Source organism: Macrobrachium nipponense, chromosome 4 (assembly GCF_015104395.2).
Source record: "Macrobrachium nipponense isolate FS-2020 chromosome 4, ASM1510439v2, whole genome shotgun sequence".
In the NCBI taxonomy this organism is placed as follows: domain Eukaryota; kingdom Metazoa; phylum Arthropoda; class Malacostraca; order Decapoda; family Palaemonidae; genus Macrobrachium; species Macrobrachium nipponense.
Window position 1 is genome coordinate 23,604,257 of NC_061100.1, and position 20,146 is coordinate 23,624,402.

The following is a 20,146-nucleotide window of genomic DNA, read 5'->3' on the forward strand; positions in this document are numbered from 1 at the left end:
AAGATGAAAGAGGGAATTAAGGCTACTCAATTCCGTGTTCAAGGTGAATTGAAAGTTGTTACGGTCAAGCAACACTGAAGAATGAATTTTAAAAGGAAGTTAGCAGGTTCGATGAGCCAGTAGCACTTGGTAGGTCCTGGTAGATCACAAGAGAAACTAGAAAATAGTGTCCTGAAACTGCATGGGATTACTGACCCATTTGTCTGCAATATACTCGGAAAATTGGGTATGGGAACTCGTCAATCTGATCATCTATATCATTTGTTAGATTATTCTGTCTTTTTCTCTACATTGCTGTTTTCCAGTTTCCATCTTAAGTTTCATATTAAAGAATCATATAAATGTTTATGTATGTCTTTAACAATAACGCTACTTTCTTAATCTTCATCATACTCACTACACATGTTGGTAGAGTGTATTTAGAACATTATTTCTGAGGAAGTAAATGTTTTAGTTTATAAACACGAAAAATCTTTATTTTTGAGGAAATTATATTTATTTGTTTACAGACATTGATTTGATTGAGTAAGCTGCTTTTAAATGAAGAGACTTTATTGAGTAAGATATTGTTGTCAAAGAGCAAAAGCAAACGTCATTCAACGGGGAATTTCTTTCTTGTCTTTCAGAAAACCTCAATGTGGCCTGACGAAGACGGCACCACCACCACCACCACTTGAGTCTCGGGTTCCTCTTCTCTCGCGGCATCTTCACCAACTATATACGGTTCACGGTGGCGTCACCGGTGCACCTCTCGAAGTCGTACCTCACTCCATCCAACCACGTCCCAGACATGTCTGACAACGAGCACCGCATCCGCCTCGTCCTCCTAGGCGGCGCCGGCGTCGGCAAGAGCTCCATCATCAACCGGTTCCTCTTCAACAAGTACACGGACAAGTACAAGAGCACGGTGGAGGACCTCTACAACAGAGACTACGACAACGGCTACATCACGCTGAAGGTGGACATCCTGGACACGGCGGGAGACTTCCAGTTCCCGGCCATGAGGCGGCTGTCCATCGCCAACGCCCATGCCTTCCTCATCGTGTACTCGGTGAGCGACAGCAAGTCCTTCCAGACGGTTCTCCAGTGCATCGAGGAGATCAAGGAGCAAAGGACGGACTACGAGGAAATCCCCATCGTCATCGCCGGCAACAAGACCGACCTCGAGGTCGAGAGGAAGGTCTTCAAGGAGGACGTCACCGAATGGATTTACAGACATTTGCAGAGATTCAGGTGAGTGGGATTCTTATCGTGCTCACAGAGAGAGAGAGAGAGAGAGAGAGAGAGAGAGAGAGAGAGAGAGAGAGACGTGGTTGTGCAAAATACTTTTTATAATCGTCATACACTTTATATATGATTATAAAGTATACACATACATAAGCAAATTTGTGTATATATATTTATATATATATGAGTATATGTACAAATATACGTGTGTGTTGCATGTGTAATTAGAACTTTCATATCTAAAACTTCTCTTGCATTGATCTGGATTGTCAAGATAACCTATCAAGATAAACTCTGTAAAGTTTGAATCTTGTAATGCAATCAGATACCTTCATCTCAATCAAGCAATTAAACTTTTGGTGTTGGCTGTTTCCTAATTCTGAACAGTGTGTATGTATGTATGTATGTATGTATGTATGTATGTATATATATATATATATATATATATATATATATATATATATATATATATATATATTACCTTGTCCATAGTTCAATCCTATGAATGGGTTAACGACGTCAGCAGGGCAGAAAAAAGGACTGAAATCCTTAACCCTGAAGAATGGCTGAATACGGAGGAAATTAACAAATCGCGGATGATGCTGGAGTGCAGGAAACTCCCACAATTTTATCCACTGCATACACCTAAATAGATGACACAGATAACCCATCAGGAGTGCATCACAACACCCTGATCACAATGAGCGAAGTCTTTGCCTATCTCTGAATGCTGAGGCTCTTTTCACTAACCTGTCATTCTCTTTTCTCTCCACATGGCCAAACCATCTCAAAATGCTCTGTCCTATTCTGTCACCTCTAGCAACTATTGTGTCTCCACATTTCCCATCCTTTCACTTATTTTTTGACACCTGCCACACGGAAAATTTATTCCTAGAACTTCATCCTTTTTTCTTGAATTAGCTTTCATCATCCACTGTTTCCATAAAAAGAGATGGCTCAACAATACTATATGTCCCTTAGACAGTCACCAGCTTACCTATTATGAGACTTACATTTTTCATTCTAGAAAGATTCGAAATACTGACTTGCAAACATTTTTGTCAGTCGTCTGCTTCCAGTTTTCCAACATTTTTCTTTTTCCTTTTACCATAACAACATTATTTATAGTCACGTTTGCTTTCAAGTTTTTCCTCGTGCAAACACTTCCAAACTTTTTCCCCAGTCACTGCAATTTTTGCTCATTATCCCCAATCAGGGCTGTTTGTATGTCAACGCAAAATCTTGAACGAATGATGTAGGATTCCTAGAAAGACGTCTCGGAGGTGCAAAACAAATTTCTTCCCCCAATAAGAGTTCTCCTCTTAATGAATGATGTATCAGAGGCATAGAAAATATTTGTGCATGATCAGGTATAGGGTAGTCATGTTGGAAAGCCTCTCTAAACAATTACGTATAAAGTAAAAGTTATTAACTTATGCGTAGACGATTTTGGCAGCATATAACGAACATCGTCACATGAGTCACGCCGGAATTATGAAGATTGCTCAACGAAGCACTAACAGAAAAATAACCTGTCATAAACGCTCTCATTATCATCATTTTACTGATTCATACCTTTGATGTCCTGATAGCTAGATAACAAAGAACAAAACCGATCGCTCGCAACAACAGAACAAAATAAAAATAATAAAAAATAGGCGTTTCACACAGTTCAGCCTTTCGTCGAAATCCGAACTCGAACGCATGCATGACTGGCTGCCTTATTGACAAGGCTTTCAATCCTTGAGTGTCGCCGACGTGTGTCCAGGTAGGTTGCCCTCGCGTTCAAGCTCAGTCCCCCCTGGCTTTGGGTTGCCCGACGGGGAGGAATGTCAACTCATTGCTGCCATTCAGAATATTGATTAGACTGGTTTGGGAAGGGGACGCGGCCTTTGTTTGCAATAGAATAAAACATGATTCCTTACGTGTGATTTTTATTGAGTTATCACATTTTAATCTGTTATTATAGATAAACAATTTTACTCTGTAGTCATAAATAAACATTGAACAACAAATATTTTGGTTTCTAGAGCATTTATCAGAAGGTTGTTTACATAAAATCTTTAGCACTAAAAACTTTTAAAATCCTTTACACCTGACTAATTATTGATAGCCCTTTTGCCTACTTAAGATTTACGTTATTACATTTTAATCTGTAATTATAACTAAACACTGAACAACAAATATTTTGTTTTCTAGAGCATTTAGCAAAGATTGTTTATGTAAAACATTTGCAGTCTCTGCCGTTCTCCTTTGTGTCTACTGATATTTGGTGGAGACAATTTCTGCCTGGTTGATTTAGCTTACGTTAAGCACTAAAAACTTTTAATTATTGACCGCCGTTTGCCTAGCTAAAGAAAATGAAGTCACGTTTTTGTGTATTCAACCACTTTTAAACTGCTCTTCCAACTGCCTCTTCTCAGAGCATCATCATATAAGGATCATTAGATTTTCTAGATGGCTTTCTCAGCTATTACTAGATCTTCTAGAGTGCCATACAAGCTTTCCCCCTTCCCTGATCATTTTACATCTCGTTCCATTGGGAACCCCAAAAACGCTGTACTGATACGATCATGGTATTTTAGTATTTCCGGAACAAGATCTTGTTAGCTAACTTTCTCCTCGGGGTTGGTTTTATCAAAACAGAAAACAGTCCCGAACTTTTAAGCCAAAGTTCCGAATTTGGAGTTTACGTTCGTTTAGCATTTTCTGTCAACGGATAATGTACCACGAGAAGCGAATTTGGTTTCAATTAAAGGGGATTATCGCCGACCCGGCTGTCATAGAATGGAATTGGCATTGGCTACTCGTTTTTTTTTTTTTTTTTTTTTTTTTTTTTTTTGTGCTCAGAATCATGAGAAAATAAATAACTTAACCTTTTGTGGTTAAAACTGGATATGAGAAGAAGGAATGAGTTACAGTTGAAGGATATTTATATCATACAGATGATTTACATTTAACACAAATATTTTTTTTCACTAGAGAGCAAAACATGTCAGAAGAAAGCAAGTAAAAAGATGTAAGAATTTGTTGTTAGAAATAAACGAAAAATTTCAAGAATTTATTTGCCATCAATATGCAAAATACAATTGAAAAGCAGTGTCTGTACAATTTTACCTTAGTAAAGAAAATATGCGACCTCTACATGAAACGTGGTTAAAGGGGAAAAATAGGTAATTGTTTCCCAGTCTAGTTTACAAGTCACTAAATAATTTCTAGTATTTTGAACTTCACATAAGTATTGTTTTTCCTAATAAACACACACACACACACACACACACACACATATATATATATATATATATATATATATATATATATATATATATATATATATATATATATATATATATATATATATAATATATATATATATATATAATCAATGAAGGGAAGAGGACACACAGATGTACATGCTGTCTTTATTGAGACGTTTCGTAATTATCAAATTAATTACATCATCAGGCTGTTAAAATGAAAAATAAAATTCCTAGTAAAATTGTAAAAACAAAACTAAAGATTAAAAATTCAGAAATGGAAAAGCTAAAAAAATTATTCTTACTAAGTGTACAATATATACACATTAAAATTAAGGAAATTAAATGATTTAAAAGGACATACATGAAAATGAAAGATAAATGAACATAAAATAAGCAAAAATTGACAAAAAAAATTAAAGCAGCAGTGAACAGTTACAGAACAAGAAGTTAAGGACCGACCTAGAGGAGTGACAGCGTTAAACTAAACGTAAACATAAAAACATAAATAAACAACACAAGTCAAGACAAATACAAAGGGGAGGAAGACGTATGGGTGTTCAACGACGGAACAAGTTGTTTAATAAAGAGCGATTGTCTTGACTTGTGTTGTTTATTTATGTTTTTATGTTTACGTTTAGTTTAACGCTGTCACTCCTCTAGGTCGGTCCTTAACTTCTTGTTCTGTAACTGTTCACTGCTGCTTTAATTTTTTTTGTCAATTTTTGCTTATTTTATGTTCATTTATCTTTCATTTTCATGTATGTCCTTTTAAATCATTTAATTTCCTTAATTTTAATGTGTATATATTGTACACTTAGTAAGAATAATTTTTTTAGCTTTTCCATTTCTGAATTTTTAATTTTTAGTTTTGTTTTTACAATTTTACTAGGAATTTTATTTTTCATTTTAACAGCCTGATGATGTAATTAATTTGATAATTACGAAACGTCGCAATAAAGACAGCATGTACATTTGTGTGTCCTCTTCCCTACATGATGATTATTATTATGGATTGACTCCTGGCACTAAGTATATATATATATATATATATATAATATATAATATATATATATATATATATATATATATATATATATATATATATATATAAGTCTGTGTATACTTGTGTGTGAGAGAGCTAGAGCTTTGCGCAGAGCTTTCGTCTTTTGCCATTATTCTTTAGCTTACCAACACATTATATAATTCTTGCCTTTTCTATTTCCCTTAAATTATTTCTGTCCCATTTAATGCTTCCTTTCCTAGCTATCGTCTTCTCCATCCTCAGGGATTATCCTGAATATTCTATAAGAAAATTTAGTTGTAAATCCCCCGCAAGTACCAGGTACCTGTAAAGGATTATACGCCTTAGCTTGTAAAGGAATTTTATCTCGTAAACGGCCGAGTGGATATTGCCATAAGGCTTACTACGCCTTGCCAGAAGGCAGGGAGAGAATCTCTCGCTACGATGAGAAGACAATATAGTTGAGATTATGTGCATAGAACAACGTTAAGATGAATATGTGTATCGCGTGCTATTAGCTAAGTGAAACAAAGAAGGTACTTGCTAATGTTGTAGGATGTACGTATATGAAAGAGATTTTACGATCATGATATATATATATATATAATATATATATATATAATACCATATATATATGATATATATATATATTATATATATATATATATATATATATAACATATATATATGTATAATATCATATATATATATATATATATATAAATATATATATATAATTTATATATATATGTATATAATACGTATATATCTATACATATACATATGTATATGTACATACTACATACATACATACATATATATATATATATATATATATATATATATATATATATATATATATATATATATATGTGTGTGTGTGTGTGTGTGTGTGTGTGTGTGTGTGTGAGTGTGTGTGTGTATACACATTCTGCAAACCTACGCTAAAATTATGTTTCTGCGTGTATCTGGCAACAACAAAAAATAAGAAAAAAAAATAGATACAAAGAATTTCTCGCAACAAGAAGACCTTGGGAAAAGTATTTTCTTAATCCTTGAAAAAAAAAAAAACTCTTTCAAAAGAAATGACATTCTCGTCGTTGCTTTCCAAATACTCGCATCATCTCTGATTCTCTGAACGAGATCTCGCATCCGTGAAAAAAGTTACCGATCTTGGTAATTCAATGATTATACTCTTTTATGAGTCTTTTGATCATAAGCCTGATTATTCAGTACATCATCAGGTTAAGCGATTAACCAGGAAAACGAATCGATTCTATTCAACTATGAACAACTAACTCAGTTCTGGAGTGATTATTATCTAGTCTTTTTTTCATTTTTTATCGTACAATATCTTTAAAATTTTCATTTTCTTAATATGTCATTTTCTGTAAATATTCAAAGGTACCAGTGAGACGCAATTTTTTTCTGCCAATTTGCATAATGAGATTTCCAATTTGGTGGAAAACTTGAATAATATGAAGCTATAATGCCATGAAGTGGGGGTGATATTGGGTGCTTGGTAAACTCTCTCTCTCTCTCTCTCTCTCTCTCTCTCTCTCTCTCTCTCTCTCTCTCTCTCTCTCTCATAATTTCATTGCACCTTTCCTTGGTCCTCTTACTCGTATCTCTCTTTCTGTATCAAGTTCATTATCTATCTCTACTCGTCCCATTATCTCTCTCTCTCTCTCTCCCTCTCTCTCTCTCTCTCTCTCTCTCTCTCACATAAGGATGTCAGTTTTCAAGCTACCTACAATATAGATCGTATTTGACGACTAAATTATCATTATGTTTACAGACCAACTATGCTCATCGTAAACGAGTTTATCTTTATTGATTGTTTTAATTCTCTTTATACTTTTGCAATGTCTTCTTCATATAGGTAGACGTCATTATTATTTATTGATCCATGATGCGATGAACGTAGCTAAGGTCAGATAATAATCGCCCATTTACCATGAATTTACTCAAATTATCATCTTTTTTCGTTACCACATTTATTGACTTTCTTATTCACCTTCTTATCAGGTAGAATAACTTCAAGAACGTTGCCACTGCTACTTTATAGTTTAAAAAAACATATTCTTACATCATTTTATCCATTTCTGTACAATTTCATACATTAGAACCTTTCGTTGTGCTTCAGTTACTTAAAATAATTGTGTTGTGTGTGTGTGACTTGTATATAAATATATCCACCCAGGATATATATTTTTTAAGGATCATCTCATTCTATTCTTCCTATTGATAGCTCTCAAAACGCTCCATTTGCATTATAACTTTGAATGTATCTCGGACAAATTAGCCACACTCTCTCTTTGTAAAGACTATATCAGTATGTTTGTATTCAAATATTTTCAAGCTGAGATTCGCTGCCTCATATAATTTGAAAAGTTTTTTATTGATATTTTTTCCCCTAGCATTGCGTATCAAAACGTCTCCTTTTGCATAAAATGTGAAATATCTTTCGATATATGTTTTACATTTCAAAATGAAAAGTTTTCAAAATTTTTAAATGTCGATAACATTTTCCATTGGACTTGTTATGATAACCTTTACGTCAAAATCTAGGTTATATAAATTTCTATAAATGTCATGTGAAACTCCTGCTCTTTCATAGTTGAAAAATGTGAAGTCTGTGGTCTATTTAAATTATATATCAACAATCTTGACAGACGAAAATGATTAAATTCTTGACTTGATATCTATTCTGACGATGGTAAATATTCTAGAAACAGCATCAACTTGTCTTTCCCTCTTATGTAAAAATTTCTCAATAACTTTGCATACTTCAGGTACTGATTTATTTAGTCTGTCTCGAGAGACCCTTCTTTAGTACTGATTAGTAATTTGTCTCTCTTATCTTTCCTTTTATCTTCCTTTCGAGCGCGTCGTATTTAAGGAGATAAACGGATAAAAGTCAAATATATATAACAAACATTCCTGACTCTAAAATCTTTGCCTTCTTTCTCCCCTCTACTACTACTACCACAGATGTCGAGTCATCGAGTGCTCTGCCAAGGAAAACCTCAACATCAAGGAGCTCTTCCGCACGTTCCTGCAGATCGGCAAGGTCCCCCTCAGTGACGAGTCCAGTCTCAAGCGCCAGTCGTCCGCCTACACGAAGAGCAGGAACCAGAGGAAAAGTGCCTCGCCAGCCAGAGAAAGAGAGACCATACCTGAGGTAGGCATCGGTGAGAAGGGAGAGAGAGGGACAACTTGAGGTAGCCTTTGGGAATGAAAGAGGAAAAGGGATACCATACCTCAGGTAAGCATCGTTGAGTGGGGAGGAAGAAAGATGAACCTTTGGGGAATAAAATAGGAAAGAAAGGCCATACCTGAGGTAAGTATCGGTGAGAAGGGAGAAAGAAAGACGACCTGAGGTAGACTTTGAGAATAACAGGCAAAAGGAGACCATACCCTAGATAAGGATCGCTGAGAAATGAAAGACAACCTGAGGTATACCACGGAAAAAGAGAGACCATATTTGAGAAGCGATAAGGTAGACAAGACCGCAAACTTTAGAAATTACTTAACAGAGAGAGAGAGAGAGAGAGAGAGAGAGAGAGAGAGAGAGAGAGAGAGAGAGAGAGAGAATTGCTGATGTTATCGGAAATCTGGAGTTCCTATATTGTTATGTCCCTCTTTTATGAGAATAGACGATATCGCTCTGCCGAACAGAGCAGGTGTTGCATAGGGAGTTTATTGAATCTGATGCATCCCTTTGAAGATTTTTTTTTTTTTTCGTTTTTCATATTCTAAGCACGTTCTTGGAACCAAAGGAGGTTCTCTAGATCGACTTTTTGTTTTTCTTCGCTTAACTGCTGTTGTAGACGTTCGGTATTGTCTTCATTTTCTTTTTTTCTTTTTTTAACTTCGAGCTACTCTGCTAGATTTTTTTTCTTTTTTCAATAGATTGTTTTTATATAAGCTGAACGTAATTTAATTCATACACTGTGCACGTCGGTTGTAACTTTTTATATACACGGTTGGAGGCGTTACGAATTTAAGAAAAGAAAAAGCAGGCAGTAAACTAAAAAAAAAAAATTAATTGATGCATTTCAGTGAAAATTTAAATGAACCAATGAGTATATTTTTGCCCTCTACGTAAGTTTTGAATAGATGCAAACGGTACTTACAAGCAACTTCATAACCAATATTCTGATAATGGCATTTTTCCAGATTCAGTGGTTATTACCTTCGCTAACTGATTCTTGACCCAGATAATGCTCTAAAGCCAGGCGATCTATTTCTCTTGAGAGTCCTTCTGAGTCTTATAAAATCCCCGAGCACGCGTTGAATTAAATCTGTAATACATTCCTGGTGATTGTGCTATTCCAATAAGATGTCTATCATAGTAAGGACTTCACTACCCTGGACTTCATTGGCGTAAGACTATGTCATTTGTTTTACGTTCTTAAAAGGCAATAAAAGTAAGATGGAGAATATCTATTCGATCGAATCGGGTTTAAGTGTCCTTCACTCCAGCGAGATTGGAAAGAGGAGATGATAATACTTCAGAAGAGAAATGTCGTATGAGAAATAGCGATACTTCTTCTTCTTCTTCTTCTTCTTCTTCTTCTTCTTCTTCTTCTTCTTCTTCCCTCGGAGAAACTTTTCCTCGGGGGAATCACAGAGGCAGGATGACATTGACTTTAGAGAAGTATTAGAGGAGAAACCTTGGTATTCTCAAGAATGTTGTTGCCAGAACCCATCATCTGTAAGTAATGTGGAATGTCCCATTGCATTTCGTTATCTGAACGGAGAATGCCAATAAAACAATAGAGTAATCTCTCTCTCTCTCTCTCTCTCTCTCTCTCTCTCTCTCTCTCTCTCTCTCTCGCTAGACCCCGTGGCACTTTGGGAATGCAATAGTGCCTCACTGGTTGCTCTCATATCCAGTATGCTTTATTTTATTTCGCCTCTTTTGTTTGCTTTCAAGTGATATGGAATTTCCGGGATATATTTCCTGTCAATGGTCTCTTAGTGATAATGTTTTTCCTTCGGTTCTCCATAACAAACGCTGTGATTTTTGAGAGATGGATACAATTAAAGTCTCTAAGAAGTTTATGAATTTTTGAAAAATGAAGAAGATTAAAATCTGTGCCAAGTATTTGAATCTTTGATAGCTGAATCCTCGAAAAATACACAAAATTGGTTTTGCATCCTAATATACAAATATTTGAAAGATCAATAGAATTATAATCAACGTTTGTATAAATACCCTAATTTACTTTGCGACCTCTCTTCAGAACTATGAATCATTTACTTTCTTAGAAGATGAATAGCCTTGTATCATCTCTTTCTCAATGAGAAAGATTAAATTTAATCTTTTAAGATTATCTTTCAGTTACGCCTTGAATTTGAGCAGGTGTTACAATTCGAATATGTTCATATTCCAGCTGCACTAGAAGTAATTTCAAGTGTGCGTCGTGTAATGAAGTTTTATTAATTAGAATAGTTTCTTTTCCTTACGTTCATCAAGTGAGAAACAGAAATTGCGAAGTAATACTAATGAGACGAAGTCATTTTTTCTAGATTTAATCCTTTCTATTATAACTGAAAGAAGAGAAGTCATCGAAGTGGAGAATATTAATTTAAGAATTATGAAATATTTTATGAGCAATCAGAGCAGTTCTTTGGCTCATTTGCATGAATGATACGTTATGCTAATTGGTTTTGTTTAAAAAGCTCTCATCTGAGGCAAAAAGATGGTCAGTGATATATATATATATATATATATATATATATATATATATATATATATATATATACTATATATATATATATAATTTATCTTCCACCTGATAAGAATAGTCTTTAAATTACAGACAATTTACTTTTGTATATGTAGGTGAATTGCTTTTGAATTATAGAAATAATCTAATTTTCACTCTCGCTTGAAGAGCAATTACGTGCGCAGGGTGTATCGCAGATTCAGCGAGATAAGTAGAATTGGTGGGTCAGATGAAAATTCAACATTAGGGGGATATATATTGTTGCAGTGTCTCCCTTTGTCATTTCAGTTGTCATTCTACCGACATTTTAATGTAGTTACGTATAATAGTATGATGATATAAGTGGCTATTATTATTATCATTATTATTGGAAAATTAAATCCACAGTAGTATGAATGTTTGATTTTCTTATTTGAAATATATTAAATATTTTAAATAACAAAAGGAAACAGACATTTTACTGTGGATTTACTTTCCCATTTTATTGACTCGTGAACATCAGTTTTCTTTGAATTATTGTTATTGTTATTATTATTAGTAGTAATAACTATTTTGTTCGTTATATCATGACCATTTTACTAATCCCTTCTTTATACCCCAAAGAAAACCCACATTGTCATTGGTTAATATGTAAAGTTAATATTCAATATTGACATAACATTTCAAACCACCTGAGGCCAATTCTATAGACGGAGTCCAAATACCCATCTACCCAATACAGAACAGAACGAAAACACAATAAAAAACAAACGAAGAAAAGGGGGAAACGACCATTTGCTTTTACCATTTTTTTTATCTGGCTTGCCCCTCAAGGAAACACAGAGAGAGAGAGGAGAGAGAGAGAGGGAGAGTGAGGGGGGGGGGGGAGAGAGACGAGAAGGGGAGCGGGGAGAGAGAGATGTTGAGAGAAGCAGGACCCGGGTACCCGAGCTGTAGAGAGATGGAGGTGCGAGAAGGGCGGGGAGAGGAGGATGGAGGAGAGAAGGAAGAGAGAAGGAGGGGACCGCGGATGAAAAGAGAGAGAGAGAGAGGTAGGCTAAGGCCATTTTTATAAAGTCCCCCCCAATTAAAAAAAGAAAGGCTGGTAGAATTTCTCAAACGACTCCAGACAATGGAAGAAGGAAGCAGTTTGGAAGATCAGGAAAAAGGAGGAAGGGGAAGGATGAATAACACAGGAAGAAAGGCCTGGGGGGAGGGAGAGATAGAGGGATGGGGCAGGGAGGTAGGAAGAGAGGGAGGGAGGGAGGGAGGGAGGGAGGGGGTGTCGTTCCTCCCTCACAAATGCACAGGAAGATGGAGGAACTCGGATGAAAAGGCAAACAAAAGTGAGACAAAAGACGAGAGAGGGAGAGAGAGTAAAAAAAAGGCTTGAAAATCTTCTCTGCCCTAATAGCGTTTTTTAAACTAAAAGAAGACAAAGGTTTTTTAAATTTATCTAATAAATCAAGAGCACGAAATTGTACGTCTAGACAGTCCTATGTAAAAGAAAAAAAACTTACTTTGATAAATAAACACAGGCTTGAATACATGAAAAGTAGGTAGATATCTTTGTACATAGGTATATTCCTGCTAACCACATTTAGATTAGTAGCCTAAACCACTCAAGCACAAATAATGTCTATCTGTCTGTTCATCTGTCTATTGATCTATCCATCTATAAATATATACATACATACATATAGATAGATAGATAGAGAGATAGATAGATATACATAACTATCAGGTTCATAATTTACTGCCTTATCCCGATTGTGAATCTTGGTTAAACATGCTTTCTCTGTACTTTCACTTCCACAAATTTCCACACATCTCCAAGCCCCCGTCTTATATCTCTCATGCAATTAGATCTTCATCTTCCCTCTTTCTCTTCTCGTGCCCAGAGAAGCCTAGTTCTAATCATCTCTCTCCAAATGTTCCTCTTAAAAGCTTTATTCTCTTATCTACAAAGTCATTTAAATTCAATGCTTATAGACCTTTACCAAACCACGCTTCATATCTGTATGGCAACACAGATCATGTAAGAATGATGGATGACCAGTCCTTCAAATCAAATAGGTAATTTACATCTATGTTCTTTAAAGATCAACATCTCTTAAGGTTCATACTGTTCGTAATTGCTTTGAAAGCTCGCCGGAAAAAAACAGGATTTGTCTATTATCAGGACGAGTCTGACCTTACCACTTAACTGCAGAAGTCATATCCATCAAATTCAGCTGGATGATGATAATGATGATGGTCTACTCAGAACTATACTTCGCAAGTACGAGAGTCTCACTTAAACTAGATTCTGAAATTCACAAATACTGACGTTAAGGAAAAATATTCAGAAACCCATATTTACACGAGTGATCATTCACCGCGTCGCTGAAAGGCGTGAGTGAGTGAAGAGGGATCGTTGATCTTTAAATACTTGAGTACTTGTAATATAGGGAGGTTACTTATGAAGAAGGCGAAGTGCCATTGATCCACTTGACGTGAGCGTTAATAACGGAGAGAGAGAGAGAGAGAGAGAGAGAGAGAGAGAGAGAGAGGTTGGAAGGTAACAGTGAGAATATGCTTAAGCTGCTCTCTAGTTACTGTGGAGAGTGAATGAACTGGATGGCAGGTACCTTGTAGTCAGTATGAACAGCTGTGGTTAGAGTGTGTATATATATATATATATATATATATATATATATATATATATATACATATAAATTTATACATACATATATATATACATAAACATGTACATATATATCTGGTAAAAATGTTCTGTTAAAGCATAATTCACGCTATTAAAAAGGAGCCCATAAAAACGCCAAAAATATAGAAAGTAAGTACTATATATATCAGAGACAGCAGTCTCTGAAATATAGTACTTACTATATTTTATTAGATGTACATATATTATTCACAAATATGTATATATAGATAGATAGATAGATAAATAGATAGGTAACGTTCATTGCTATATCTATACTCTTTATAAGTATCAAGGACACAAATCACTGCAGTGTCTAATCTTGAGTATATTCACCCCCATCCCCCCCTCCCCCCCCCCCCCCCCCCACCCCACATCCCACCAGATATGGTGTGTCGTTCGCCTCTATCCTGCATTCAGACACAAATTGCCCGAATATCACACCTTTTTATTTACGAGGCCTTTTTCCTGTCTCTGAATAGACAGTCTTCCTGCGCTTCTAATTTCTGAGAAGGATATAAGATTATAATCTCGCATTTTTCCAAGCAAACTTTTCTAAATTAAAATGCTTAAATTTTAACAACGCCAGTTGTCTGCTTGTTAATACTAGCTTGAGACCAGCACTGACTTCGTGCACAATAATTTCTGTCTTTTCATACTACCTTGATATGTCACCTACCCCCATCCCCTTAAAAAATCAATTTTTAAATATATATTTTTCATCCCCGCCTATTATATGACTCGGCTCTTTCTCATCTGCAAACGGCAGAAATATTTCATCCCATTCGTCTGTGCAAGTCTATTACATATATTATTCGTGGTTTCTCCTCTCTCTCTCTCTCTCTCTCTCTCTCTCTCTCTCTCTCTCTCTCTCTCTCTCTCTCATTTCTCTTGATTTGCTTGATGCACCTCTGCTCGTCATCATTTTCAAACTTCTCATAGAATTTTCATGATGAAACTTCAGCCTCCGAATCGCCTTTCATTTATTTTATGTCGATGGTATTTCTTGGAATGTTTCTTGTCAGTTTTCTATATTATATTTCTTCTATTATAAAATCAGACATTTTAACTCCCAGCATTTCTCAGTCGTTCTCTTATTCTTAAGCAAGAGAGATATTCGTCTCGTTTTCTAGTCATGCATTTCATTTTGTTCAAGCATACTGAGAAAACATAAAGAAAATACAACATTCTTAAATGATGCTCCACGACCTTGAAACGAAGATGATGTATGACCAAATCCATTCTCATCTAGGCGCTCATGTACTGGCCATAAATCTCCAGTCGCTTCTAATCTCTTCGATCTTCAATTACCGTTTTTGCATCTTTTAGCACCGGCGATGAGGCGCAGGACAATTCGTCAAGACACCCAGTCACCATTCGCTCGTTACGTAAGCGTCACTGAGGACCTCAGCTCCCAGCCTTTGTTCTCCATCGATGAGGAAACTTTTTTTTTTTTTTTTTTCAGCCTAATCCTCCCCAGTATCAACTTCCATTAAAAGTTCAAGCTGTAATCTTCATTCCCAAGTGATTGAGTAGTTTTGCCTCGACTTCCGACCCTTCTCATTATTCCCCCTAACGTGAAAATATCGCATCTGTCTCGTCAGTCAGTGAGATTCTTCGTTGCCAGTCTGCGAAAATAAAGGACGAGTCGATTTCTTCCGTCATTTCGAAGCTGCTTTTTGTCTTTCGCCTCAGAAAATTGGGTCTTATTTGTCATGATGCCTAGACGACGATCGCTCATTTATTTTTTTTATCTTTAAAATTGGGATTTCATTCGTTGCTCGTTGATTGCCAGATAAATGATTTATCTTCCTCTTTTCTGACAACGGAATGAAGAATTTAGATTCGAACTTCGTCAGTCTCATTTCAAAGGCATAGATTCTTTTATCATTTTTATGGGCAAAACTTACGTTCTTTCATCAATTCCTTCATGAATAAAGACATTCTCTTTGATGATATTTTCACTGTTGATAATGATAAGTTGTTTCTTCATGTGTGGCTAAGTCAATGTGGATCACCATCGAAATATTTAATCCCTTTTTCAAAAATAAATATTTTAATTATAAAAGTACCTCTTTTTAATGAGAAAGAAAAAACTCCATTTGTTCTATAATTAATAACCTTGAACTTTCCATACTTGTCAAAGTTAAACAAAAAAAGGATTCTTTTCATTTCATACCACAAGGGTCGCCTCTCGCTTTGTTATTCTTATTTTCCTCTGTGGAAATGGGCCGTTTATTTTCATGGCTTAATCTTAAATGACTGAGGAGGACCTGTGGTCTTTTTTTTTGTCTATAGCTCAGGACACGGGTGCAATTATCGATTAATGATTGTGTAATTTTCTCTCGCGAGTGTTAACTGTCACGTCATTTAACGTGCTATAAGACTCTTAAAGGCCGTGCGCTAATTAGCAATATCTTCGACTAATGCAACAAATATATGAATAACATCATTTCAGTACTGTTAAATAATATTATTAACTTTCCATTTATTGAAAATAACTTTGGGGTGGTAGATATTTGTTCTAGAGGTTAATATATATTTTATTTTATTAATTTACTTTTTTATAAGCCTTGGTTGTATAATGTTGGTCAACTCAGCTTTACCAAGTCATATTGGTTTGCTCTTTTTATCTTTTTTATTTACAAAGTTCAGTCGTCAGTATACACGATTTAAACGTTCGCTACCGTGCTGTTCCAAGACCTGTTAATCGTTTGATTATTTTCAATTTCACTGCAGGAATAAGTGGCCCACACTATCGCGCTGCCAGGAAAAGGAGTTCATTTGAAAAGGGAGTTAGATTTTAATCTATATAATCTATATAAACGTCATCTAAATAGCGATAACGTATCATGGCAAAACTGCAGAATGCAGCTTAGACAATAACAAGATTTTAGCTTAATATTTTCTCCACTTGTTTTTTATTAAGAAAATTAATACTTGTACTTGACCCACACCTGTTTGCATCCCAGTCAGTTCTGACCTTTCTGAATTATGAAAATCAAATATCAGTGCATATTTCCACTCGAACATATACACCCACTTACAGAAAAACACAAATCGAACGTTCAAAGTCAATCTGTTAACTCCCGTCTCTCTATCATAAGTTCGCCTGTCGCTTACACACGAAACAAAAGAAAGCCTCGTTTGTTAAAGAAGAAAAATATGGAATGAGAGAAATGAAAGAATACGACTGGGAGATAATTAACTCCGATAATTGCTTTCAAACTTAGCTTGCTTCGAGACCCAACAAAACAATATCTTTTTATTTGTTGGTGGGGGAATATTTTTAGTTTCTCTCCTCATTGTTATGTGAGGTTTCAAATCTCATTCATTTCTTTGGTATTTGAGAAATTAAGTAAATAATTAGTTAATTGACTTTTTTGGTTGATTGATTGATTGATTGGTTCAATTGTCTTTTTAAACACTTTTGGATGTTGCAATTTATGTAACGGACTATGAATTCTTAATATGATGAGGCTTCAAACGCGTGCTAGGTATGAAAACATGCTTCATGCATACATACATACACAAACACAAATATTATATGCACACACACACATAATTACATCAAAATTGTAAAAACTAAAATCTTCGAAGAAAATTAAGAATTAAAAAAATTGAAAATTATTATTACCAAATTAACAAATTCATAAGCATTAAAATTAAAACAAAATGTAAAAAATATATGAAAGATACTAGAGTGAGCAGTAAACTAAAAATGAAGATCGATTAAGGACCGACCTAGAGAAGTGACCGAGTTCAACTAAACACAAACCTAAATAGAAACAACAAAAGTCAAGACAAATACGTATGTGTGTTTAACGACTTGACAAGTTGTTTCATAAAAAGTGATTCCAGAATAACAAGGTCTTGAGGGTAGGAGGTATGGCATAAAATGCAGAGGTTTCTGTTGTCAATATGTGTTTTACAAATCATCCAGTGGTTCCTAATATATATATATCCATGATATGTATATATATATATATATATATATATATATATGTATATATATATATATATATATATATATATATATATATATATATATATACATATATATATATATATATATGTGTGTGTGTGTGTGTGTATATATATATATATATATATTATATATATTATATATATATATATATATATATATAACGTGTGCGTGTGTGTGTGTGTGTGTAACTACAATAACCCATTGCTACCAAAATAACTTTACATCGGATGTAATTTATTCATAGAGATTTACATATGAAGAGTGATCCTGCCCTGCCCAGGAATTCGAGGGTATATCCTTTGGGACAGGAAGCATGAAGTTAGAGTCCTTCTCCGCAGCAAACTTTCCAGTTATACCTGGACAGCTTGACATAACGTATACTACAGTGAGAGAAGGTCCTTATCATGTAGGCATCAACGAGGAACCACTGGTATGAACAAAGACTCAAAAACACTGCCAGATCACAAAGGATCCTAATGAACGGTTCCAAACAGGAGACACCTCAAGATTTCCCCAAAACAAAATAATAAGATTAAGATTGCGAGAATGATCTAATAAAGAACTTGAATTTCACGAGGAACCAGAATAGGAGATGCAAGAATTCTGCATGAAAACGCGCGGCGATAATCAGACTTGACGAGTTTGAATAACTTTCATTCATGGGTTCGAATTGCGAGGAAATTGAACTTTTTTCCTGGCATGGAAAGGTGACGAAATCATTTCTCTCTCTCTCTCTCTCTCTCTCTCTCTCTCTCTCTCTCTCTCTCTCTCATCCAACCGGAAGTGTGTATGCGTGTGTGCGCAGTACTTTTTGAATGTAAACTCCAGCGTTTTCTCATATGTAAAGATTTTTTTAATATAAGAAAACAGCAGTGTTCATATCTAAGTAGTTTTCTATATCATCTGTACTCTATTATGCGTTAGGAGAGTATTTTGTTCAGTATATTACAGATAATCATTTTTTAAATTTGTGTGATTATTATTGCATAGGATTCTTAAGTGAGTGATGTATTCCCTTGATAATTATATATATATATAATATATAATATATATATATATATATATATGTATATAGTATATGGATATATATATACATATATATATATATATATATATATAGATATATATATATATATATGTATATATATATATATATATATATATATATATATATATATATATAGATATATATATATGTGTGTGTGTGTGTGTGTGTGTGTGTGTGTGCATGTGTGTTTGCGTGTGTGTGTGTCTGTGAATGTGTATCTCTGTGTGTGAATATATAATGACGATAGCAACACCTGTGGCCTCATATGCATAAATAAAAGCTAAACAGGTCCAATAAACCCTAACTTACGTCTGAGATCATTGTTAAACATAATCTTAGGAAATTTAGGCAATACGTTCCGCTCATTTTCGAAGATAATGCAAATCAATCAGAAAGTAAGTAGAAGGAGGTTCCGTGTTCACAGAAGGCAACATTGTGTGAGATAATTTGAAAATACATATTTTCTTCAGTGGAGGAAAGAGGTAGCATTTTAAAAGAGGTGTGAAGGGGGTTAGGCAAGTAGAAGACGATAGACATCTAGATCACTGGCTTTAATCAACAGGTAATTTTAGGACAAAAAATTTTTGAGTCTTCGTTCTTGAAGGGTATAGGCAAATGAGAAGGATTTATTTGACAAGCTCATTGATCCGTGTTGAGTTTCTCTCTCTCCTTCTCTGTCTCTCTCTGTCTCTCTGTCTCTCTCTCTCTCCAATTGGATAGATGGATATGAGAGAAATATGGCAAGTTGTCCTATTTCTCTCCTATCAATTCACGTTGTATGCGCGTGTGTTTATATGACAGAGAGAGAGAGAGAGAGAGAGAGAGAGAGAAAAGGATAGCAGGAATGTCGCAAATGTAATAAAATGTCTTATAACCCACTCTACCCTCTCTCTCTCTCTCTCTCTCTCTCTCTCTCTCTCTCTCCTCTCTCTCTCTCCTTTTAAAACTACTTGTAGAGATTCTCAAGCAACACAAGAATAATATTATTATAGATTTCTCATGCCTATGTAGCATAGACTTTCCTAGAAATATTATTTTCAATATTTTCAAAATATAATTTACGCATCAGAAAAAATTTGAAATCAGTTTCATCAAATGAGGTTTATTTTAACCAGGAGAGATTCAATGGTCATTAAGGCTAATTAGAGTTAATGAGACAGTGATGGAAGCCACAAAATCTT

General features: G+C 34.8%; 1 protein-coding gene across 1 annotated transcript in view; it reads left to right on the forward strand.

The window, feature by feature from the left end:
• The window catches only part of LOC135211578 (GTP-binding protein Di-Ras2-like), a 291,971-nt gene that overhangs the window by 263,265 nt on the left and 8,560 nt on the right, over positions 1-20,146 (forward strand). The window contains exons 3-4 of the mRNA XM_064244873.1: positions 627-1,233; positions 8,503-8,692. Coding sequence (XP_064100943.1) covers positions 791-1,233; positions 8,503-8,692 — 633 coding nt within the window. The 5' untranslated portion in view covers positions 627-790. The remainder of the gene's footprint in view (positions 1-626; positions 1,234-8,502; positions 8,693-20,146) is intronic.